Raw genomic sequence first — 25,250 nt, 5'->3', positions numbered from 1 at the left:
ATCTGTTGAGTTTAAAAGAGATACTTTCTCCTGCCTCTCTCTCATACATGTGTATACACACACATGCAGATACGTAGACACATCTTTCAAGTACATAGCAGGCAGTGGAAGTTTGAGAAGCTGCCCCGAGTAATTAAGTTGTCTTGGTTTTTCAGTTGACCAGTTTCTGTTTTGCAGTGCCTGAAAATGACAACAAAGCGGAATTTGTTTGTGCGGCTGGTGCCATGCCGCTGTCTGCGTGGAGAGGAGGAAACAGTCACTACGCTTGATTATTCTCACTGCAGCCTGGAACAGGTGCCTAAGGAGATTTTTACTTTTGAAAAGACCTTGGAAGAACTCTATTTAGATGCTAATCAGATTGAAGAGCTTCCAAAGGTATGTTGGGTCGTTTTCTTTTAACTCTGTTACTTCATTAGCATTGCAGAAGCTGATGGTGTCTAGCTTCCCGATCCAGCTTTTAGGCTGCAGTTTGCCAAATATTTTAAAGTAAATGTTGGTCCGAGAAGAAGCAGCCCTGGTAGAAGGAATGTTCCTGCATTCCAGTTTGACTTGTTTGCTATATGAATTGGGATGAAACTGCTTAAGCAGCTGATCCAGCCCAAGTGAGGTACATAGTAGAAGAGGCTGGCTACATTATTTCTGTGGCGGTATCTGCTCAAACTGACTAACTGTATTCAATGAACTGCGGCATTATTTTGAATCTGTGATAACACAGGAATATTAGAAGAAGCAAGATTAACGTCTTCAGATCTTGTGCCCGCAAATGTAGCTACAATCCAAAGTATATATTCACTTGAAGTCCTGCTTTCTTCTTCAGTATGTGACTCAAGACTTTCTGAAGTGCTTCAGATTACTTAAATTCAAAAACTAAAGAGCTGGTATGCCACTTTGATTAGATCTTTATTATAGAAATTAATATTCGTTGTTTGTTCTGAAATCTGAAGACAAACTGCATGCTGAATTAGCCATATATTAGAGAAAAGTGAAAATTTTTGCCAGTGAGACTTTTGAGAAGTAGAAAGTGGTCATTGCAATAAACTTGTTTCCATTACTAGATTTTATTGTGGTGGAATTAAAAACTTAGTACTTAGATGACAGATGTAATACTTAAAATTGTTTTGTCACAATTGTGTGCAAATCTTTACTGTCAGGCAGGGCAACTGTAGAATGCTCTTGTTAGATTTTTGGAAAGTTTGCTATAACCGCTTTGGGTTTTGCTGGTTAGATTTTTTTGAAAGATAAATGAAACCACTAAGGAAATAACTGCCAAGTTACTGTCCTGAAATTGTTTTATCAGAAGCCCTGAATTCCAGTAAAGCTGACTTAAACCAGCTGAGTGGTTTTGAAAATCTGAACTTAAATGCTCCTGAGAAGCCATCAATGAAAATTTCTATGTAGATGTTGAATAGAACTAGTTATGTGTAACTTAAAACTAGACATTTTGTCAAAGTTGGTTATCTTTTAGAACTTGCACTATTTTATTTTTGTCCCTTCCCAAGCAGATATTTCTTTATTCTAGAGTTGGTTACTTTAGGTTTTAGTAGTTTGCATTAAAAGACTTTGTGTAAGCCATTGAGGGTGTTTTCAGATGATTTCAGAACTTAATTACTCTTATTTTTTATTGGAGAAGAGTAAAATCAAATGCTTAAGAAACCAGAATAAATCACTTTTCTTAGGGGAAAAAAAAAAAAAAGACATTTTCTGCACTCTTCTTCCATTAAATTCCTATTTCCCAAATCATAAGGACTAAGCCTTTCTCTTTCTCTCTAAAAAATCCCTTTTAGTAGTATTAAAAGAATAAGAAAGACTGTACTGAAGTGATGAATGGATGCATGTTGATGTTTTAGACTGTTTAGGCGACTAGGTCATTTTGTCTTACTTTTTTGTTACATGCCATTTGATTTCATTAGCCAGTTACTATATGAAATCGAGTTTTAATACATAGGTAAGTTGAGGTGGGCAGTCTACCGCTTGCCTTGGTCTAGTCAAAGATTAAATTATCCATGCAATTAAAAAGACTGCTTGAACATTAGTTTTCCTTTTTGCTTTTCTTCGTTGAACTGCAGGGACCTGTAATAGTCTACACTTGTTTCATGTTAATGTGTTTGTACATTATAATAAGTCATCCTTATAGGCTTATTTTTGAGAAACTAAGCATTTTTTTCACCTTTTAAGTTATTTTGGTCATCATTTTTTACAACCCTTTCCATTTTCAAAACAACCCCCACACACATATAAACTCAAATACTGTAAAGGAAACAAGCAGAGAGATCTGGGAGTAGTGAAGACATAGTAAAAGTGTTTCATTTAATCATTTGACAGAAATTGTAATCTTAAAACTATCCAGAGTACCTGTAAGGGAAGGCCTGTAACATTTGAAGTGATACTAGTCCATTTGGAGCCAGGGTTTCAAGCTGAGTATGCCTTTTCCCTCACCCAAGCTTTTTAGTCCTTTAACTGAAAAAGGCTTCTAATTAAGCCATCTCAGATGAAGGGTGCGGTACTTATTAGGCTGTCTCCAGCTTTCTGAAGCCTGGTTAAGACATTCCCGATCTTCCCCTCTCCTTTTTGTCCCTGGTGGTGTGCTTTTATCCCTGTTTTACCGTCTGCTGCCCTTTGTATGCCACCACACTACTGGTTTGGGGATGTCTTGTCAGCCTCGTCGCTCAAATAGCCTGTCAGTGTGTGTGGCTGCTTTTTTCTTTTTTTTCTCCTTAATTGCCTCCAGTCTTCTCAGAATTCCAGCACACTTCAAGAATCAGTTCTCATAGTATAGCTCCTTCATTTAGTTAACTGGACAAGGGCACAGCATGAGCAAACTGCAGTGAGAGAAAGATGGTGGTAGAGAAGGACTTTGCTTTACACAAAGTGCTGTGTGTAAGGTATGTAATCCCAGTTTTTCAAGAGTGACAAGGCATTTGAAATGCTTTTATCTTGTGTGCTAAATCACATTGGAAAAGGTACCCTGTTTATCCCAGCTGCCACGGTGTTCATTTGAGCTGAAAAGTAGAAACTGTAGCAGTTGTAGTTTTCCTTCTCCCTTTGCTGTACAGGAGAAACTGAAGTTCTGCAGTAAAATAGTCCTTAATTATATGACTTCTGGTGTTTACTAACAGTAATGATGGCCTACTGAATCACTGAATATGCAAACATTAAAAAAGAACAACAACAAAAGGAACATCTACAAAGTCAACACCATGTAAAACTCCCCTCCTCCCCATTTTCCTTTAGGGACTTGGCAATTATTTGTGCTGCATTTGTTTTTGCCTGCCTGATCTGTGAAATTTCTAATGATTCCAAGAGTCCAGATTAATGTTTTCAGGGACGAGTTTTAAGTATATATTCTTGCTTGAAGTACTGAAATAAGGGAATGGCTCCAAAACATACGGGCTCATCAAAGTTCTCCTTTGCTTATAGTATGCTAAGTAACTTCTAACTCTTCAAAGCCTTAATGGTATCAACTAGTTCTAACAGGTGCACGTTTCTGAGGAATTGAAAACATCAGCAGGCAAGTTAAAGCTCATTCCTTGAACTGTCAATCTTGCTGATTTATGTCTACTTTTGTTCTGGGGTGGTATATGAAAACGTTATGTGAATGGGGCTTACTCCAGCAGTCTGTGGCTGAAGTAATGGCCTCATAATTAAGAACCAAGACATTTTGAATGAACTAAGCCCATTCCTATGATGTTGATCGGGATAAATGTTTTTAGTCATAGAATGCTTCCTGGGTTTGTATGATCTTTTCTTGGAATTCCAAAAGAAAAGAACACTAATCCAGGTATTTATGAATGATCTTATCCAAAATGTTTGGGAAAGGAGTATTTGTCATAAATTTGTTCAGATGAACCTTTTCAACCATTTTTCTTAGAGATATGTTTTGTACTACCTATAAGCTTTCTACATTTAATTTGAGGAGTTTTCTTCCATCACACTAGTACTACTCGCCCTATTTTGTCAATTTGTAAAGTTTTTGGGTAAGAATCTTAAGGTACGTTGTATCTAGGAAGAGATCTGGCTCTGAGCTTTATATTCGATACAAATTATAATGCATGTATACAGAAGAGATTATACAGTTTTCTATGTCCTTAGATCCAGACTGTCCTAGTTTTCATCATAATTTTGTTGGATTTTTGTGTACTTGAGCTAGGAAACATAGAAAGGAAAAAAAATATTGTAGGATATAACAATGAAATTTAAACATTGATAGAGAGTATCAATACCTACTCAAATACTGTTACAGAATTATTTGACTTTAAAAAATGCATCTGTGAATTTATTATTTTTTGAAGAAAATTGAATTACCAGTGGGGTATCACATGGCACATCTATTATGGAAAATATTTTGTGATGTTTCTGGGACTACAGGTCACAATTTCTGAGGTACTGGAAGGAATTTGTAGGAAGTGTTAAGCATAGCTGCTGGCTTGTTGTGGCAGCTGGTAGTGTTCTGCTTTCCTGAGCATTGTAAACTTAGTCAATTTTGAACAAAACTAGTTAAATTTTTTTTTGTAATCAAAGACTCTAAATAGTCCGGCCTTCAAGCTGTGAGGTCAGAGGTTTATAGGGTTTAAACCCAAAAGTGATACAGAGGAAACTAAGAGAAAATCACATTCACTTTTTTCTTTGTTTCAACAGCAACTTTTTAACTGCCAGTCTCTGCACAAGCTGAGTTTGCCAGACAATGATCTAACCACATTGCCAGCATCCATTGCAAATCTCATTAATCTCAGGGAACTGGATGTCAGCAAGAATGGTAAGTCATTTCACTTATATTGGGGTAACTAAAAGGCAAATCACCATTGACTGTACAAAGACACTAGTGAAAGTATAATTTCTGCAAGCTACACAGCTTGTAAATTTAAAATTATTACTCTAAATCACTAGTTAACATAAAATATGTTCTTTTATGGTCTGGTTGTGGTATTTAATTATCTCTCAAATTGATTGGTTTGTACTTTGAGATTAATTACTGAAAACTGATATTGTGAAGTATTTCATATTCTCTCAAAATACATATGTTCAAATTTATTACGTTTAGTGGCTTTCCTCATGTTTCACTATATTGAAGAGTTTGCACATGAATTTGTAAAATTTTGCTGGATTCTATTGCTATACTTTGTTTCATAGGAAATTGTTTTCAGTTTATTTCAATGAGCTGTCTGAAAATTGTAGTAGGACTTGGCAGCTGTGCTGTCCTCTGTGGGGGATGGTAACCTCTGTCACATGGGGGAAAGTATCTATGGACAATGACTGTTTCACTTGTCTGACTTGTTAAAAATCCATCATTCTGTGTGAGTCAGCCTTTTATAAATTATGAAGCACTGTCAGCCAAGTATTATATATGTGGCATTTTATTAATGGTGCTGCTTTGGCAAGCTGGCAGATGTGTGCAACTGTGATAAAATTGAAATAACTTGTATTGTCATCAGACTTAGTTGTGTGGCTTATTTGACAGAGGAAAAAAAAGTTAATTCATGCTAATTGATGAGAATATAGTAGTCTTACCAATTCAAAGTGAAGTAAGAGGACCTCTCCTTGAAGTCGTATGTGAAAATAAGAATTACATAAATGTCAAAGATTTTATCATACTAAATTCACTCTTTTATTTGGACAGCTAGCTAATTATGATTCCACAAAGTTAAGTTCTGCTTTATTAAGAAAGTATTCTAGTTGTTGAGGTGTTGGTATTCTCCTTCATTATCCAATGTAGCCCTATCTGTACTTAAACTGTTACTTTATTATTTCTGCCTAATGAGTGCAGCATTGAGTGTGATAAATTGACCTGATTGTCACTGCTGTGTTCCTGGTACAAGTGGATTAATAGTCTTTCTTAAAAAAACGCTGGCCTTAAACTTCATAGTGACAAACAACAGAGAAAGAATCATCTTTTTGTTCTAGGCTGAACCGTTGAAAGGATTAACTGTTTCCAACACAAGTTCTCAATGCAGAAGACCTAAAGGCAGCAAAAGGGCATTTGAGTTCTAGTACTGGCAAATTCCTTAGCTTATGTACCTCAGCAGGCAGCTGGTCACTTACCAGCTAGAGAGTTACTTGAATGTTCAAAATGACATAACCTTTAGCTAAGCCTTCGGAGAGCTGCTGAAAGAGCACTTGTTGCTCTGAGGCTTATAGGGAATTTAATGAGGCAATAGCTGAACGATGTGCTAGCCAAGTAAACTGGTGTTTTTAAAGCTCTGTTTTCTAGAGGTTGTTCTGTTTTGTTTTAACACCTTTAGAGAAATGACAGGGCACGAGCTTAGTTAACTATTCTCATGTGCCTGTTCTCGATCTTATCACAGTTTGGATAGCTTCTCTGCCTACTGTTGCACACCAAAAATACTACTTAGGTCACACTCTTGTTTACTTGGGACATCTTGTCTCCAGCTATTACTGAAAGCTCTGTAAAATTCAAAAAAACAAATCACAGTCGCTGTTTGTCCCTGTTGGGTGAGTCAAGAAATAGTGCCGTTTATTCGATAGTAAATTTGGTATTATTTGAGACTTCAGTTTGTTGGCTTAAGTGCTTTTCCCTTTCTGTTTCCCTGTCTGCTGTTGCAACCATGGAACATTTTTCTCTTGATAACTGCGAGTCTATTCTCTTCCCTTGTGCTTGTTTTTCTCTTGGTAAGAATTCACTGCTAAGTTTCCCACTGCCCACAATTGTTACGATGTATGTCTATAATAGAGCAAATAGGAAGGGTTTTGCTAGTTTTCCAGACTAGCAAAACCGATCAAAATCTCTGATTCTTCCTTTTGCTTTGTTAGATATTGAAAGAATACAGTGTTGAAGCAGTGGATTTTGCGGGAAGCACAGGGTTTGCTTTCCCTTAATAAAATAAAAAGAAAATTACTGGAGATTAATCACCAATCAGTGCAGGATGATGAGAGATACCAAGTTCTAAAATAACTGATTGTGCTTTTCACATTCCTGTGCTTATGGCAAATGAAGGTGGAAGTTCCTGTATTTTTCTTGTAGTATAGATATATGGTGTTTTCTTCTGGCATGGATGTATCTAAATCATGGAGTGCAGATGCCTTTAGATCAAATATGCATTTAGTTTTAGAGGCTGCGTTTTAGAAGGGTACGTAGTTACACTTTAGTTTTCAAATACCAACATACATCAAATATGTTAGGATTTTCATGTAAGATAGTTGACTTGTTTGTGGCATAAGCATAATTGAATGCATTGACCAAAGAGGCTTTTAGTTTTCTAAAGAGCTGATTAAAAAAAAAAAAAAGAAGAATGTAGCTTCACTTTTAAAATGTGTTCAAGTTACCTCAGGAATTGTGGAGTCTGGCTCACGGAGACCTGTTGCACAGGAGAGCATCCAGCTTTCCAAGTAGAACCATATACATATATATGTGTATGCATAATATTTGATGTTTAGATGAAAGGTCAAAACTGCAGAAATTCTTCAAGGTAGCAGATTTGTTACATAAAATATGTTAGTCCAAGAAAGCAATCTTTGCGATGTTTTAATAGCTTGTAAAATATCTAGCCTTTTCAATTTCAGATTTAAGTGTGTCTCATTTCAAACATACAGTACATAAAACTGTGTAACAGAGACACGGCAGATGTGCAAATGCAGATACTTATGAATGTTTACAAATATTTAATGAGAATAAGAATTAATCTAGTCTAGTGTCCTGTCTCCAACGGTGACCAAATGCAGACGCCTCGGGAAGACTTAGTATACGGGAAGTCAGGAGGCGCACGTGTTTCCCTGTATGTTGCCAGTGTCCAGTGCCTTTTGTTATTGGACCTTCTTGAGCCAGACAGCATGGGGTTTTTATTTAGGAGTCTTCACTTGACTCCTCTGTCAATATATCTAATCTTTGCATGAAGTGATGTACGTTTCAAGGCATGTACTGAGATACGGAGTGCAAGCCTTTAATGGTTGTGTATTATGGAGCATACAGAAGCCTTTGTAGAAGCGTTTGGTTTGGAATATATTCTTTGTGACTGCTGAAGAGGTCATGGAATAGACTTAGCCTAAAATATCAAACTGCTGCTGTATGTGCAGCAAGCATGGAATAGAATTAGTTTTAACTCTAACTTTAGTCTTGGCAGTAGGCAATAAATTCTGAAATTTTTTTTTGGTGTGGCTACATCAGTTGTCCTTTTATGGCATTGTAGCCTGATTCCCAAGGTTATTATGAATCTTTAATATCAAAGGTATTCCAATGCTTCTTTCCAGGTATGCTTGAGCTTTGTAACTTTTACCTGAAGCTTGATGCTGTCCTAGTCACAAAGATGAAATGGTACTTGAATAAACGGTACAATAAATAAACTGCATTTCTATACTGGAAATTACATCCTGCTCTGTAGAAAGCATCAAGAGATGACCTTTTCTCCCGGTCCTGCTGGGTTACACCTTAAAGAGAAGTTGTAGCATACAGGATGTGAGACCTACCTAGAAATATGAGTGTTTAATTTATGAAGCTGAAGGAAAATTTAAAATTTTTAATCCTCTATGGCCAAATTATTTATGTATTGACAGTTGTAAAGGAAAAAAAAAAACCCCACCCACCAAAAAAATCCACACCACCACTCTTCACCCCTAAATCTGTCTCTGTCAATGTCTATTAACCTTTAGGGGATGATAATTTATTTCCTCTGGCTCCAGGATGCCAGTCTTAACCTGCATCTAGAACAATGTGGAAGGCTATCACGGAAATATTTTTACCTATTCTTTGAAGAACAGGAAAGCATTCACGTACAGTGAGTGTATGATGACACGTGTAGATAAATGGACAGAAGGGTTAGCTTTACAAGTTCAAGTGATTTGAACGGCCAGAGCTGTGATGAGGTGACTGCCAGAGAAGTCAGGCTTTCCTGAAGCCTGGGAAGTGGGCTTGGAATCGCTTGTGCCTGTGGAGTTATCATAGTGGGAAACTATGAGAGTACTTGTGAGAGGAAAAAGATTGAAATTTTAAGTTCTGTATAATTCAGGCTTTTGGAGAATTAAATATCGAGATTAGACAAATAACTAGCAAGAACAAAAGAAATGGTGTTTTGGAAATAAGGGTATCTTAGTAGTAGTAGTCTCTTAGATGTTAAGGAGTGGTTCTCTTTCACTGTGGTGTTAACAGTGAATTGAAATGTGTCAGTTTTTTAGTCTACGTTGCAAGGGATCTTCATGGAAAAATGCACAAACTAAGCCCAAGAAAACAAACACACACACATGCCTCCAGGCATATGGGCCTTTAGAGTTATTTTAAATAACTTTAAATTATTTTGTTAACAGATGCAAATGTAGATCAAATATGTTTTCTTCAGTGTTCTAAAATCATCTGCTGATTTGGCAAACTAGCTTTAGTAAACTGTGTGCCAGAAGTTGGGGAGTTGGGACAGTGGGATTTCAGGAGTGTATCTAGTCTTCTGTTGTCCCTCTGGTGCATTTAGGAATATGGTTTTTCAAGGAATAGAGAATTATTTGTAGTTAATAGGGGAAGGTGGATCCAAATTTTACTTTCTGCAGGGAGAAGCAAGAGAGAAAGATCTTGACTATAAAAATAACTTGCTGTAAATTTGCTATCTCTCTGCTTGTACTTGAGGAGGACAGGGCAAATGGGAGCAGGGTCTTATATCATCTATGATAGTGAAATAGAAGAGAATTTAACTGCTGCTGACTTGACTGCTGAGCATGTAGGTTTACTATAAATTACCATCATATAGAGGTCATAAATTTATCCTGAATGTTGGCATCTATTCTATTTGGCATTCTCTAGTCAAGTGTTTTTTCTTAAATACATTGTCTCTGTTAGTAAAGGTACCAAATAGGTTCTGTCTCTGCAGAACAGAACAATCTCTGTGTTGAAGAGGATGGGAACAGAGTGAAAATTTCAATGCAGTTAAGGTCTTGAATGTGGAATTTGAGTGTACATATCTCAAATTCTGAAATAAGTTAAATACAAATCTCTTCCTGCACCCAAAGAAGTCTTTGTAACACAGAAAAGGCACTGTAGAAATAATTACGGGGTTTTTTTAGATGTGGTTTTGCAGGTAAAGGCAGAATGTACCTTCATTTTTGTAAAGGGATGTTCTTTGAGTAACAGTCATCATGTATTAACCAAAAATGACTGGACAGATGACACTGAATTTGCAGCTCAGGGTGGTAGGGGATGGGGGGAAAAAAACCAAGCAGCTTTACCTGTTTATGTTATGCTTTGATTTTAGGTTACTCTGGGGGCTTGACAACATTCTAGCCATGAATTAGATACAGTTGAAAACCACCTGAGCCTTGGTAATTGTCCAAGACAGTGTTATGAACAGAACTGCTGCCCATAACCTTCTTAATGTTCCACATTTTTTAATTTTACCCTGCCCTGGAATGTTTATGTAAATTAGTGTGTCAGGCATGTCTTCAAGAAACAACATTATTGGCTATCTTGTTTTTTCCAGAGAAAAGGCATTTAGGAACCTGTCTTGCTGCGCACACTCCTTCTCTTTTACATCGCATAAGGATCGTGGCTAGAGCAATCCTAGAGATACCTTACTCTAAAAATTAAGTTCTCCCAAACAGTTTGAGGATGAATGATTGGAAGAGTCTAGTGGGCTTGCTGGGGTATCCTGGCTGTGCCAGTACATGGTGTATAAAAGGAATAAAACCCCAAAACCCACAAAAAAACCACTAAACAATTTTCTTGTTTGCACTGCCTGTATTAGCTCTGGTAATTTTGCTGTTCAAGTTGTTATTGGCAAAAGTGATGGGGAGGCATCATCCATTTAAACAGATCAAGAGGCTGACATACAGTGTAGAATAGGATTCATTACTGTCTGGACCTCACAGAACTGGTGTGAGTTCGTAGCTTTCAGATTAAAAACTTAAAATTTTGAATTTCACAAGCGGTCTTAAACCAAAATTTTGGAACTACTAAACTTGACTCAGACTTATAATGGGTTCAAAGCTATAAAAAAGCAGTTTACATCTTAATGCTGCTGCTTTTTCCACATGTGGACACTTACTCTGCCAAAGAGCCTTTTGTCTTAATTGTGAATATTTTGTTACTATATAAATGTATGTAGTTAAGTACCCACTTCATTAACAAAATGAGCAGCAAATACATTGCCAATATTGTATTTTATTGGAAATCTAATTATATTATAATAGTTATCACAACCAATAAGAGTACATTTTTCTTTAAAACTCACTAGAAAAGCTTAAAAATCTCCCTATGGAAGTATTTAATGTGGCTGGGTTTTTTCTTTTTCGTTTTTTAAAAATGAAAGCACTGTTAAACATGTGTTCCTGTTGGATTGGTAGCTTGACTGACATTTTTGCATTAATTATTATGTGGACTGTACAGATGTTATCTACTTCCCCTTACAATGAACCACCAAACATACATTCAACTTCAGTTTTTCATTGTGTAAACTTAAGAAAGACACCCCACCCCCACCCCCCCCACACCCCCCGCACAGTCATAGCATACAACCCTGCAAGTGACAGTTGTTAAAGGTGAGGACAAATGGGAAAGGAAACCTTAAAACTTTCAGAGTGTGTAGAACTGGAGGAAAGGACTTTGTAAAATTAAGATGGAGAGGTGAATCAGCTTACTAAACTATAGGTAGATATATGTCAAGCAAAATCACTTCAATGAAAAATCAAGAAATCCAATGGAGTTTCTTTTCAGAATTTTGTCATGATTTTGTATGACTTTTAGATTAGTAATTTCCTTGATAAAAGTTTTTCTCAGAAGTGAACTTTTCTGCATAAACAAAGTGGAGAGAGTGGAGAATGAAAAGCTTATATAACTGTGTTTAAATTGGTGTTTTATTAAATCTGTAATAAGTTTAATGATGAAAGGTTAAATCTATTACAGATTGATTTTTTGAGTTTTACTTCCTGAGAAGTGTAGGTCTCTTCCATAGGTCTCCAAGCTTATATATTTTTGCTTTTAGCAAGGCTTCTGTAAAGCTCGTATACAAGGAGAACCAAGCTGCAAAGAATTTTACAGTTCTGATGCTGGGAGTGCAGGGCAACTGATGTGACATATAGGAGATTTCAAAAGCTTTGGGATGTCTGTTTGCAGAGATAGACTAATGTATATTTGCAATGGTTCCTCCTTTTTCTTGAAATGATGGGGTTTTTTGGGATAGGTTTTCACTAAATAAGCCAGAGGCTTCTAAGCTGCTTGGCAACAACTAGAGTGCTGAGTACCACCTTATGCACAGGTACACGGATGCTAACCTTGTGCTGAGCTGCAACTTCAGCTCTGAGCAGGCAGGTGTTACAGCAGGCCTGGCCTTGGAAACCTGAGATCCTGGTTAATCTGAAGTCAGCTGCGGCAAGGGATCCTCTAAGAATGTTCGAAAGAGGAATGAACGTTCAAAAGGAAGGATGGATAGGTTAGCATTGTGCAGTGAATTGACTGGGCTCTAACACTCTGCTTCGAATAATGAAAAGTGCTGCTTTTAATTCAGAAGGTATGCAGAAATCCCAAATTAAAACAAATTATATAAATATGTAAGAATACAGACTGTAACTGATAGTTTAAGCTTTCAGCTTGAAATTTCAGTTTTTGCAAACAAATTTTACGTAATCTTTGGGAGAGTTATGGTGTATATTCTTGAGTTGTGAAAATATTTTGATTGGCAAGTTTGATCTGTATTGGCTGGAAGGACAGTTGTAGCAGAGGCCTGAGTGGAACAATAAACTAAAGGTACGCTTTTTGTGACAGTGGAGCTGCTTTCTGGCAGGTCTTAATAGCTGCTTGTCCAGAAGTTGAGACCAGGATGAATGAGAGAAGAGCGTACAGAATTAATATTGCATTCGTATTCATGCAAACTGAGCCTATAATATTTGCCTCTGTCTTCTGTACTTGTAAGGGTCCAGAGTGGGATGGGAGCGCAGTGGGCTGTACTTTCGATTACTTTGCAAGGGCTTTTTGGTTTGCCTGTTTGGAGAGAATTTTTTTTTCTCACATTTCCCACAAACTGAGAGATCTAGCTGTAAACAAACTCATTCCTTTGGGAACATCACCCGTAGGGCTTCCACAGGTCCTTGTGTATGCATTAGTGATTTTTCTATGCTTTTTAGGAACTGAAAGGAATTGAACCAATAGTCTTCCCCCCAACCCCCCCGCCCCATTTAAAACATTTCTGTATGAGAAGAGGTGGAACTTGATTTGGAGGCACTGCTACTGTCATGTAGCAGTAATCATTTCAGTAACTGAAGCCTGAGCATATTAGTTTAATTTAAGCATTTGATTGTGAAGAAAAATATAACCACATGACTGGAGTACAGAGAGCAGAGCAAGCCCCCATCTGCAGTGGGGCTGGAACAGGAGCATATGGGCATTTCAGCTCTGGGATCCACTGCAGTGAAGGATTCTGACAGCAGCAGGTGTGATCTGCACAATTTTCTGTAAATCCAGAACTTCCAGTATTTCTGAGTGAAAAAGTGCTATCCAATATAGAGAGAGAAAGTCAGCCTAGTTTTCTGTTCTGCTCAGCAAGTTGTGCTGACCCTGGTGATAGGAAAGGATTATGTTATGTATGGGAGGAGTTGAGTGGAACTCAACATGGTAAGTAGGACCCCAGTTATACTTACAGTTGCCTTAATCCAGTCTAAACAGAGGGACATTTGTGCACATTTGCTCTGACAAGCTGTGCCAAAACAATCATTGCTCTCTGGGGAGTTGGAGATGAGGCAAAATTCCATATATATATCAGCCATGTTATGTGATCCAGAACTGAAGCTGATTACCTTCAGATTTGTGGCCATTGACCCAAAATGCCTATATGACCTTTTTGGTATGCCCTTTGGGCATGTGCCACAGTTGGACTTGGACTGTGTTTAAACACCGCTTTCTAGGTTAGGCTGGTAAAGCTGGTGAGTTTTTGCAAAGTAGAGTTCTGAATGATGAGTGCTTTCTGCTTTTGGCTTAGTCCAGACAAGAATTTTATATTACTTATATTCCTTTTCATTACCTTACTGCCAAATTTTTCTTAACAATCTTCCAGTCCTGCCTGCCCTCTCTCTCTCTCTCTTTTTTTTTTTTTTTTCCTTTCTTTTCCAATAAGTGTTGGTTCTAGTAGAAACTGGCCAGTGAGTTTAAAAGTGCCTGAACTTTGGGAAAACAAGGAGGAAGGAACACAGAATTAAATACTAAAAGCTGTTATGTAAATCTCACTTCTGTGGAAAACTACACTACCAGAAGAACTTTGCTCTCAATTCAGTTTGGGTCTGGTGGTTAGAATTAAAGATTACCAACAAACTGTATCTTCTCCTGTTGTGCTCTGCAAATGGTCATAGTCCACAAGTGCAATGGTTTGTGTGTTTTTGGAGAACAGTAAGTGTCATCTGTAAATCAGTTAACAGCACTGAAATGGGTTGGGGATGACAAGTGGTTATCATGTAAATATGAAGCATTGGGAGAAAAAACCTGTCCATTTGATGCTTTTCAAGGAAAGTGGGATAAGGCTGCAACAGACTAGGTAACCCCCAAGTAATCTGTTCCAGTGTCTTCTATAATCTTTTGCTATCAGTGTATAAAGGAAGCAGTAAAAAATTCAGAAGAAAAATGAGATTTAGAAAGCAATGTGGGTCTCACTTGCAGTGCACATTTGATCAGACGCTCATGGAGGGTGGGGTTGGCTATCAAATGGATTAATTAGCACAGTGTTACAAAAGGAGTGTGGAAGGATGTTATCATGGAGACCCTCGAGGTTTGCTGATCTTCCTTAATGGGGAAGAAGATTCAGGACACTAATAATAGGTAGAAAGCAAAGAAATGGATCCTCTTAAAAAGTGTTCTTTACAGTCCTTTATCCTTCTCTCGTATCTTTTCCTGGTGTTTCTCTGCCTTCTTATTCTTGTTTCTTACTTGCTTTTTGAATTTGCTTTCTTGATGGGACAACTGGAAGAATACTAACCCAACAGTAACTGCATGTTTCTAGCATGCAGGAGAGGAGTATAGCTGAGGAAAAGCGAGTGAATGTGGTTGTATAGACAGTTAGTAAGCAGCTTCCTATCACATGGTAGAGGGGAGCAGTCTCCTAGTTTTTTTCTGTCTTCTGAATGTGTACTACCAGCATGAGGTATATTTCACGCAGTCATTCCCAATTTACTGCTCTTTTGTATGATGGCTACCATTTACCCATACTAAAGTGTTGAGTGAGGCTGATAAAGATGGTGTGTACCATAACGGTACTGGCTCTCAGCAAAATTAATTTCAGGGGCTCCTTCACTGTTAGTTTTCTCCTATCAGTTGAATTTCTGTTGTTGCCCAAGGCATAGTTAAGCAGGAGACTACTGTAGAGCCCTCGGATTATGTACAAAAGCATGCTGATCTAACATGCCTGTATTTGGATAGCTAATATTTTATTTGGCTGTTCTTGGGAGAGTAAGTTTACATTGACATTCTCTTCTCTAGCAGATGTGCTGTGTGTTTTGTTTTCTAGGTAGTTATCATAGATTTAAGTCTTCTGTGCTTCAGTGAATTCTTGACACAGGCAGTGGAAACTAATAGTAATATTAAAAACATGAGGTTTAATATGTTGAACCAGAGCAGTCTTTCATCCGAGGACCAAGCCAAGGCCAGTAGTGTGACCATCTTTCAGAAAAACTAAGTTTAGGGAATCTGTGTGATTCAAACAGCAACACTAATGGCACAGAGTGAGTCTGAAACATAATTCTGCCTTGAAGGAAGAGCTTAGTGGTGGTTTACTCTGGTTAATGCAAACACATGTTTTAAGAAGGTAAAGCTGTATCATCAGAGTAAAGAGGTCCTGATGTGGTTTTTAGACAGTAGATCACTTCATGCAAGTCATCCATAACTTCATCTGTATGGGCCTCTTATGTGTTAGGTATTTGTTTGTCTGCCATGGCCTAGGATACTGTGTCATGTTAGATACTTTCCATCTGTATGTTTGGACATTCTTGTTTGTTGGAAGAGGTTTCTTGCTACAACTGGAAGAACATGTGTATTTACATTTTTTGGAAGTGTGTTTCTCTTAATACAAAGATTATATGACAGCAATATATTTATAGTCTTTCTATGATAGTTTTCTAATCTTTCTTTAAACCTATCTTTGTACTTGAAAATACCACTGCTGCTTTCCAGAAATAAAGCTTTGTTACATTATGTATTACCTTTTTAGTTTTATTTTTTAACTGTGGGAATGATAAAGTGAATTCAATCAGTATGCCCTGCTGTCATTTTCTGCTTCGAGTCCATTCACCACCCCAGTAAACTTCACATGGCTGAAGCCATATATACGTAATGGTATATTTTTATTTACATGTGTGCATATACATGAACACACACAGTAAACCAGAAGTGTCAGAAATCTTTGTCTGTATTACAGTTGATGGTTCAATTCTTCCTGGTCCCCTCTGCTTCTGTATGTTATTGTTCTGGAGTTCAACAAGGTATTTCCCAAAAGGATCCATGATACTCCAGAGGTATTTAAACACCTGGTTTAACTTTGTGGCTTAGTGTGCTTTTCTTGCCTTTCACCTCTCTGTAACAGAGTAGAACTCATGGTATGAGTTAAAAGAAACAGTTTAAACCATTTAGTATGACAAGTTCCTTTCAAGAAAGACCTAAAAGTCTACTTTGACAGAAATGGTGTTTGTACTTAAGTTGAATTTGTGGAACAATCAGCATGGTGACTTGGCCACTCAACATCACCGGTTAACTTGATGTGAAAGTATGTGTTTTGTGACTGCTTTCCTTGTCAGGTGATACTGCCATCTCTTAAGTCCTAATACACTGGTTCAATCTTGTTACTACACAAACATAGAAAAAAACAAACTCTAAGCTAGCATCAGAAATTTTGTGATTTCTTATGTAAGTAAAAACATGACTTAGCAGTTGATGCTCTGCCATGTATTTTCTGCTTCGTTTCTGCTCCAGTATTCTCAGAACAGATATATGGAGAGACATAACCAAGTACCACCTGCCAATCTGAATGAGAAGGCATACTGTCCTTGTCTTTCCCTCTGCAGCTGAACTGTAAGAGAGTTATGTTGCTTGGAGCAGCGTGAAATTTCAGACTTTCACTAGCCTAAAAGCAAGCATCCACAAAGTACAGTTCCTTCTTAATGGTTCGTTTTTTGAATGGAACATTATTCCCTGGGTTCAGGCTGCTGTCTCCACACACCTGATAAAGCACTCTAGAAGCAGACACAATTACATGCATTAATTAAAAGACAAAGAGCTGAGATTTCTGTTACCTGAAAAAAACCCAGTTCTTTTAAACTAACTTTATTTTACTAGCATATGAATTTTTCTTGAAAAAATAATGTGTTTTTAATCCAAGTAGAAGGATTGCAGTATGAATCATTGCTATACTTGGGACAAGTTTATTTAAAAAAAAAACACCTGTCCCGGGCTATAAAAAGAATGTAGTGATACATTGCAAATGCAACTGCAGTTGTGATAACTGTGGTTTTATTTGGTTTTATGGTGTAGTAAAGACTGAGGAGAAAGTCTTGGGCAGTAGAATGATTCACTACTATTTTCCTGTTGATGTAGTGGATACCTGTCTTTTTTTTTTTTTTTTTTTTTTTTTTTTCCAAGGCCTGTTTTATCAGTTTCTGACAAATATGAATTTGGCAGATACGTGGGTTGGAAATATACTCTGGTGTTTCTGGAGTCCATCTTGTAAAAAGAGGAGGCTCATTATTTTTACAGTTTTCAGACATGAGTGTGTCTGCAGCAGTTTTGTCCTTCTCTACAAATAATCTGAAGCTAACAGCAAACATGTGTCACGTTTTGGGATATCTGTTCAGAACCATGAATGCTGTAAACATACTTCAAGATTTGAAGGCTAACCATTTTGCCTGGATGTCATAAAAGCCACACATCTGACAAACTGATCCTGTTGGAAACTTTGTTCTACCATGTGTATGAATGTGACTGAGGGCCTGATCTTAAGTACGTTGCAAAGTACAGGTACTTTAATATTTGGTAATGTAAAGTGAAATGTGGAATGTAAGTGGAAATTGTTCGTTTACTGTGTCTCTGTTACGCTGCTTGGTGAGCTGCCTGCTAAGCTGCAGTATGAAATGCTTTAGGAATTGAGAGCTGTATCTGAAATTAAATATGAGAGAAACAGCCCACTGGTTGCTAAATGAATTAAAGTTTTTATGGCTAGTAATTTTCATGTGTATCATTTTTATGCCTGTGATGGAGTCTAATAATTTAAGACTTATTTCCCTACTTCTCCCTGTATCTTGCAGGCATACAGGAGTTTCCAGAAAATATAAAAAACTGTAAAGTCTTGACAGTTGTTGAGGCCAGCGTAAATCCAATTTCAAAGTAAGTTTGTAAATTTTTTTTGATGTTTTATATTTTGTGCAAACACTGCTGAGATCCGGTTTGCCCCAGACATGTGCCAGCCTTTGAAGGCAAGGAACAGAGTTACCTGAGAAGTATCTTCATTAATTTCATTGCACTGTGATAAAGTATAGCTATGTCATTATAGTATTTTTCCCAAGTTAATAGGCTATGTGAGCAGTTCTGCATTGTACCATGTAGCTTTCAGCTTTAAGCTCATCACTTCTCTGTGAATGTAAAGATGCAAAAAAGTTTTTTTTCTTAATAACAGAATTAATTTTACGCTAAAGCCTGTACCATTGTTTTTCAAGCTTAGCTTGTATATTTCCCTGTCACCTTCTATAGTGACAAAATTTGCCCCAAGTAGCACTGCCAGAGATACAAACTTTGTACATTGTAACTCTTTTGGGGGAAAAAACGTGTTGGATAGGTTTTTATCTGATTTATTGTCTCTTAATAAATACCTCCTCCATGTTAGGTGTCAGGAGATCACAAATACTTAGCAAGACTACATTTGTTGTTTGTAATTTTTATTGCTTGTAGATATTGTTCTCCATACTTAAAAATAATTCTGAAACTAATGTTACAGAGAACAAGTATGTAGTACAACTTTGTAGAAATTCTAGTGCCACCTTAATGTTATCAATATGTAGGACTTAAATGCTATACTGTTCTTTAAGAAAACATGATATAATGCACTGACTACAATTGAAACAAGCGCCACGTTATTTTACTTCTGTATAGGCTTCCAGATGGATTTTCCCAACTGTTAAACCTAACGCAGCTGTACCTGAATGATGCTTTTCTTGAGTTTTTGCCAGCCAATTTTGGCAGGTAAGTTGAATTTGAAACTTGGTATGTATGTTTAGTTTTAAATTCACGCAGAGCAGTTTCTGCTGCTTCTCAAGCAAAGTATGAACTGGAGGAAGGGAAGAAGTGCACATTACCAATCGATATATGGCACATATTTGTTATAATAAAAAACCCTGAATCTTTATCGCTATTTTTCAACTGGGCTTTTGAAGGACAGACAGAATGATTATGAAATATCAAGAAATAACTCATGTAAACATTTGCTTCTTTTACAATGTAGTTCTGGTAAGTACAGCAGACTAGTTTTTCTGAAGTACAGGTTTGTCACTTAGTAATTGGAGTGAAGCAAATAATGGCGTCTGTAATGCCACTAGTCCTTTCCTGGATGCACTGACGGTCCTCTCCTTCGTGCATGTCTGTAATTCTCAAGTGCCTTGTTGTTAGGAATCTTTCTGAAGGACTTAGCATATTTACAGTGTGCTGACTAAGCAAGATTGTTCCACATAGTAATTTACATACAAGAAAAATGCTAAACCCTTACCTCTTTTAAGAGGATTAAATCTTGGGAGCAAAAGTGAAAGGATAATATTTTTAAAAGGAAGAGTCCTAGATTAGGATAGTTCATCCTGTTTTCCTTATCATGCTGATTTAGCCGTTTTTGCTTTTTCCTCCCGCTCATCACTCTTATTTTATGCTGGCTTCCTAGATTGTCACTCTCCTGCCCCATCCCATGTCCAGCAATCCTCTCTTTCTGGGCTGTTAGTTAACCATGCACATTGCTGTGTGAAAGCAGTTGCCTTAAGCTGTGTGGTTATAGTAGGGTCAGCACAGTTCATAAGAGATTAGAAAAGCCCCCAAATACAGTGCTGCAGAATTTTGGCAGATTAGGAGATTTACAATGAAAGAATGAGCAAAGATGCAGTCTTTAGTGACCATTAGTTTTAGTCATCTGTGATGGGAGCTGTTGGCCTGTTCTTCTCTGTCCAATTATTAGTCCTTCCCTGATGAACGATTAAAAGCACCCGATCTGTTACACACTCAGCTAACAAAAAAGCTGCTTATGATGCAGGAGCATTAATTATTGTGCTTGCTTCTTGTACACAAAGTTTGCATTTCAAAAGACCTCATTAAGGTTGAAGAAGAAATATCTGGAAGATGTGTAGTCTTTGCTTGTTGGCATTTTCATGATTGCCTATACATTTTTCTGTTCTGCTTTTTAATAGTCTAATGAAATGGCAAGATTTTCTTAGTAAAAAGATAAGCACTACGGATGAAATTGAGGACTTCAGGTTGACGCAGTTGGTCTTACAAGTAGTTAATCTTACACATAACATAGCTTTAGAAAGCCTAATTATAATTCTTTCTTAATCACTATCTACTTCTATAATGCTTAATGGTTACGGAAATGGTGAAGTCATTAATTACTAACAACATAAGAATAAATCAGTTACTGAAGGCAGCTTGAAAGCCAGTTCTCCAGTGTAGTGTTTATCTTAATAGCTATGAAGGATTCTGCCTTGGTTTTTAAAATATAGTGACTTGCAGCATCCTAGCTTGTAGCTAGGAGAATGAAACTGAAGTTACGACTTTTCTCATCAGCTGTAGTTAAAATTAATTCAGAATATTCATATGAGTTTGCCTGCTGATGTATTGCACAGAATAAATACTATTCTGTAAGAAGTTAGTGTTTAGATCAAATAAACTAGAAAACAGTGAATTAGTATAATATTTAGAAGTAAGGTTCAGACCCCTTTGACGTTGAGTGCTTCTGTGAGTAATGAGACTGCTCTGCCACTCCAGAACTTTACAACTAGGTATAAACCAGGGGTCCTCAAACTGCTTAACCAGGGGGCCGGCGCGGATGCAGTGGCAGGTAGCCATCTGCGGCTGCTTGGTTTCCCCCCCCAACCCCCGGCGGGGGGGGTCTGTAAACACCGGGGGCTGGATTGAGGACCCTGGGGGGCCATGTCCAGCCCGCGGGCCGTAGTTCGAGGACCCCTGCCGCAAACACTTGCTAGTGCAGATGGTCTTTTAACTTGTACTTCGCAATATGGGAATACTTAGTTTAAAAACAAACAAACAAAAAAGCTCTGGTAGAATCTTTTGGAATATTTAGAGCATTGTTGGTTATTCCCATAAAGGACAAGCCTTCAGCTTCTTACAGTTTGGTGCATTAATTGTTTTGTGTATGGCTTATAGCTGCTATTTTTTGTTACATGGGAACACATGAAGTAACTTGAGTTTTGTTGCCTGCCTTACTGACAACTATAGGCTATAATGTCTCTTAAAACCAGAACCAATGCTGTGTTAAAGCTGACATGGTTTTTGTGTTCCATGTGTCAGGGTCTCTGTTCCAGCAGTTCAGGTTAGAAAAGTAGTTTCAGTTTCTGACGGTTCATATTGATTTGTTCCACAGTTTAATTGCTATCATGTCTCATGAGAGTTGTCCCCCATTCTCTCACTTGCTGCTATTACAGTGTTCTCACATCTCTTTTTTTAGTTTGTTAGACTAAACAAAATTCTTTTTCCCTCTGGCATGGCAGGTTTTCCTTTATGCCTGATTATATTAATATATCTTGGAACGAGCTTCATTTTGAATTAATTTTCTTTTTGACAGGGAATGATGATATATAGCTATATTTAGATTTCAAATGAAGTCTCTTCATGGCTTGTACAGTGTCATGATTATTTTCTTGTTTTCTTCTTGTAAATGTCTGTGGTTATGCTCTAGTGTTCTACTAGCCCTTTTTGGCAGCCGCCAAGTGTTGTTTCCCACATGATCGACTAATGCATTGGACAGCTCAGAAATGGTTGATGACTCTACAAAGAAATCATGAGTGCTTGGCTTGGTGCTATGGCGTGTTGACACTTGTCTATTTTTTTTCAGTCCTTAGGGTTGTACAGGTCTTTTTCCCCCTACAGTGTCCTAATAATTCCTTGTATTGTCTGTGACTATCTTTTGTGGCATTAAACAACTTAAACTTTTTTCCTATCATTTAAGATTGCTGTTAAAAAGCATTAAAGAGGATAGTCCCAAAATGGGTCTTTGCGCACCTCTGTCAGTAACATTAAGCCTGATGCTTAGCAAAGAAAACCTTGTGTAATGCAGGCTACTTTTAATATATCCATGCAGCATTTCATTAAGTTTACTTCCATGCATTGTTCTCACCTTCAAAATTTGTGCTAAAGCTTTGCATGCTGTTGAGGCCAAGATTATCCAATCTTTGAGTGTTACATACTTGGTGTCCTTCAAAGATGTTGTACCAGCCCAGCCTGTTAGGCTTATTAAAAAGTCACCAGACTTTTGGCAAAATGTGCCAGTTTCTTTGGAATTCTGAGGTGAGAAAATGAGGGTTTTTTCTCCACTCCCAAATTCTGATTTGAATTATATCAGTGCATCAATATTGGCACAGATCCTGGAGTTAGCCTTTATGCATGTGCACAGAAGTCTTGAGAATTGCTTATGTTTACTGAAGAAGACCATCTGTTGTATCTAAATACATCACGTATATTTACATTTAAATATACATAATGCAAAACACCATCAAAAAACACATAAGCAAAGCATTCTAAACTTGAAGCTCACTACATGCTAATTTTTAGACTGGGCTTTAAAAGGGTGATGTTATTTACTGATAGGTGTTTAAGATAATCAAGGTGTTGCTCTTCTATAGAAAAATATTCTATACTTTTATATCTATATATATAGATATAGATCTATATAAGATAGAATGACATCTTACCCATGGCATTCAAAAAATTCTGAGAATGTCGTCTAAGATGGGATATTGCTTCCAGAGGCTGTGATGTTGCAATTAATTTACTTCTAATCTTCTTTCTCAACAACTTGCCAGTAGTATTTGCAGTAGTAGATATTTTTAGTAGTATCCACTTTTGGATAATTTTTTAAATAAATGTACAAGGATAATTGAATTTGGGACTTAACTGAGTTACATATTTGCAATTTTGCTGAAACTTTTGCAAATGCAGCCTGCTATAGGATACGAATATTAGTTCTTTTGCCTTTGCATTTTAGTTACAATTAAAAACAAATAATTCTGCACTAGCAAAACTGCAAAGGGGGTGAAAAATAAAGAGCATCTCTCTATGAAATATTTCTAGTTTTCTAAGATGACTGCTGTTGAACAGCAAGTTTGTAAGCATACCTGCTATGTATTTCTTTTACATTTTTTACAGATTGTATAGTTCAAGAAATCAGATTTAGGAAGAATATTGATCTTATCCTAGCAAGAGATATATTTTTAAAAAAAATTTATTTAAAAGTTGGGCTACACTTTAAAAGCAAGCTGAGTTGGTGACATTCAATAACAATACTGCAACAACAATTTTGTTGAGACTATTCCACCAGATACGCTTAAAGTTGAATAATGCTCTGTTACAGTGTTGTGTTTAGGTGATGTGTCAATATTTCTGTGGGTACGGGTTTTTCAAGTTGAGAAATAAAATATTTCCACAGGAGTGTTGATAGATCTTTGTGATAGAATGGCACAGGAAATCATATATTTCTGCCGCTGTGACTTCTGTTTTTTTTTTTAGTATGGGTGGACTAGTTCTCTGTATTTCTTCTCCAGATTAAATGTGTTTTTCTGTTCCATTGTAGCAGTTGAGATGCTTAGCATGGGTGTTTACACCAGCAATTTAAAGAGCAGCTAGGCTGACTGATACGTATTTTTACATTAAGCTTGAATTAACCCTTCCAGTCATAATGGAAGAAGTGACAACTGCTTCAGTCCAGTATTTCACATCAATTACTGCAGTAAAGTTACTAGTTTAGAAACAGCCTAAATCCCCCAGCCAGTAGAGGTTGAAAATATTTCCAGAGTAGCCCCTGTGTAGCTCTACATGTAAGAAATTTGGTATTTTTATCTCCCAGTTTCTCAGGGTCAGCTGAAGAAAGAGTAGAATGTGAAACAAGGTCACACAAAGCTATGAACCTTTCTATCACCAAAGGCAGTCTTTAACTTCACAGAATTAGCTTCTTAGAAGTGCAGTACAGTCAGTTCTGGCTAAAATCAACAGTGTGGGTGTGCATATATATAGTTTAGCATATGAATGGAGATTTGCTTCTACTGCATTCAACTGAGCTACAAACGGCGTAGCTCTTTTCACTATCATCAAAGCAAAATACCAACTGGAGCCTGATGCAGTGTTTGATTGTTCTAGAGTTCAGAAGTCCAAGCCCAAAATGGCCATTCAAATCTGAAGGTGCTTAAACAAGCAAGTTCTGTTTTGTCACAGACGGGTATCTTAGGATGCAGGTAGGGTAAGAAGGCTAGGAAGTCATTTGCAAGTTGTGCGCTAGATCGACAGCAGTGATATTGCTGTGAACTGGATTTTTTATTAGGGTATTCTTTCAGTACTGTTAGAGTGTTGGTTTTTCTTTGAGTAGCTGGGGGGGAGAGGGTTCCCCTCCAGCAGCTGCTGCCAGATGTCAAGTGCTGCTTGCAGTGCTGGGCTGTGTTGGCCTCTGCTCTGTTCCAAGGTGACTGCTGTATTCTTAGGCTATTCATAGGCGTGGCAGATTGCTAGTTTCAAATTCATCCAAAAATGAGCAAATGTCTAGAGGAAAAATAAGTACTGTTTTCAGCTTTCTGTTTTTACTTTTAGTTCTTACTACTTAATTTCCATTAAGGTTTTTGTCTCTGTCCTTACAGCATACTCAGTTAAACACCTTCAGGAAAGACCAGTCACTAAGCTCCTTTTTGATTCAGGGAGCTTAATAACCCTATTTTGTGTTGTGTAAAGGCCGTTCATGCGTCACGTGTAGAACTCTTGCCTTTACAATCGTGTCTGTATTCTGCATTTCATTTAACAAAGAGATAGTCCTGGTGCTGCTGTCCTGATGCAGAAAATTCCACTGGGGATGGTACATTGCTTGAATGTCGAGACTGCTTTGAACTTAACTTGGCCAAGCAGTTGAGCTTGGGATTTAGAGGTTATTTATCTGTCTTGCAACCAAGGATATCCTGACAGAAAGGTCAAACTGCCTTCTAACAGAAATATCAAAATGGATTAAGCAGCTGACTAGAAAGAGAATATGGAAGGAAATACAAGATGAATGTAAAGGTTGTTTTTACCATGTGGAAGACCACAGGTATTCCTGTGATGAGGCTTTTTATATGAA

At 37.3% G+C, this 25,250-nt stretch overlaps 1 protein-coding gene across 14 annotated transcripts in view; it reads left to right on the top strand.

Annotated features, from left to right (window-relative positions):
- ERBIN (erbb2 interacting protein) overlaps window positions 1-25,250 on the top strand; it is a 122,644-nt gene that overhangs the window by 54,282 nt on the left and 43,112 nt on the right. For 13 of the 14 annotated variants that reach the window (XM_037373212.1, XM_037373216.1, XM_037373208.1 and 10 more), the window contains 4 exons: window positions 178-375; window positions 4,636-4,753; window positions 18,196-18,274; window positions 19,037-19,126. In XM_037373212.1, coding sequence (XP_037229109.1) covers window positions 187-375; window positions 4,636-4,753; window positions 18,196-18,274; window positions 19,037-19,126 — 476 coding nt within the window. In that variant the 5' untranslated portion in view covers window positions 178-186. Of the gene's footprint in view, window positions 1-177; window positions 376-4,635; window positions 4,754-18,195; window positions 18,275-19,036; window positions 19,127-25,250 lie in introns of those variants that run through there. The other variant, XM_037373218.1, reaches the window with a different exon arrangement.

Source organism: Falco rusticolus, chromosome Z, assembly GCF_015220075.1.
Source record: "Falco rusticolus isolate bFalRus1 chromosome Z, bFalRus1.pri, whole genome shotgun sequence".
In the NCBI taxonomy this organism is placed as follows: domain Eukaryota; kingdom Metazoa; phylum Chordata; class Aves; order Falconiformes; family Falconidae; genus Falco; species Falco rusticolus.
The sequence above is the reverse complement of the archived record's forward strand: the minus strand, read 5'-3'. Positions and strand labels throughout refer to the sequence as shown.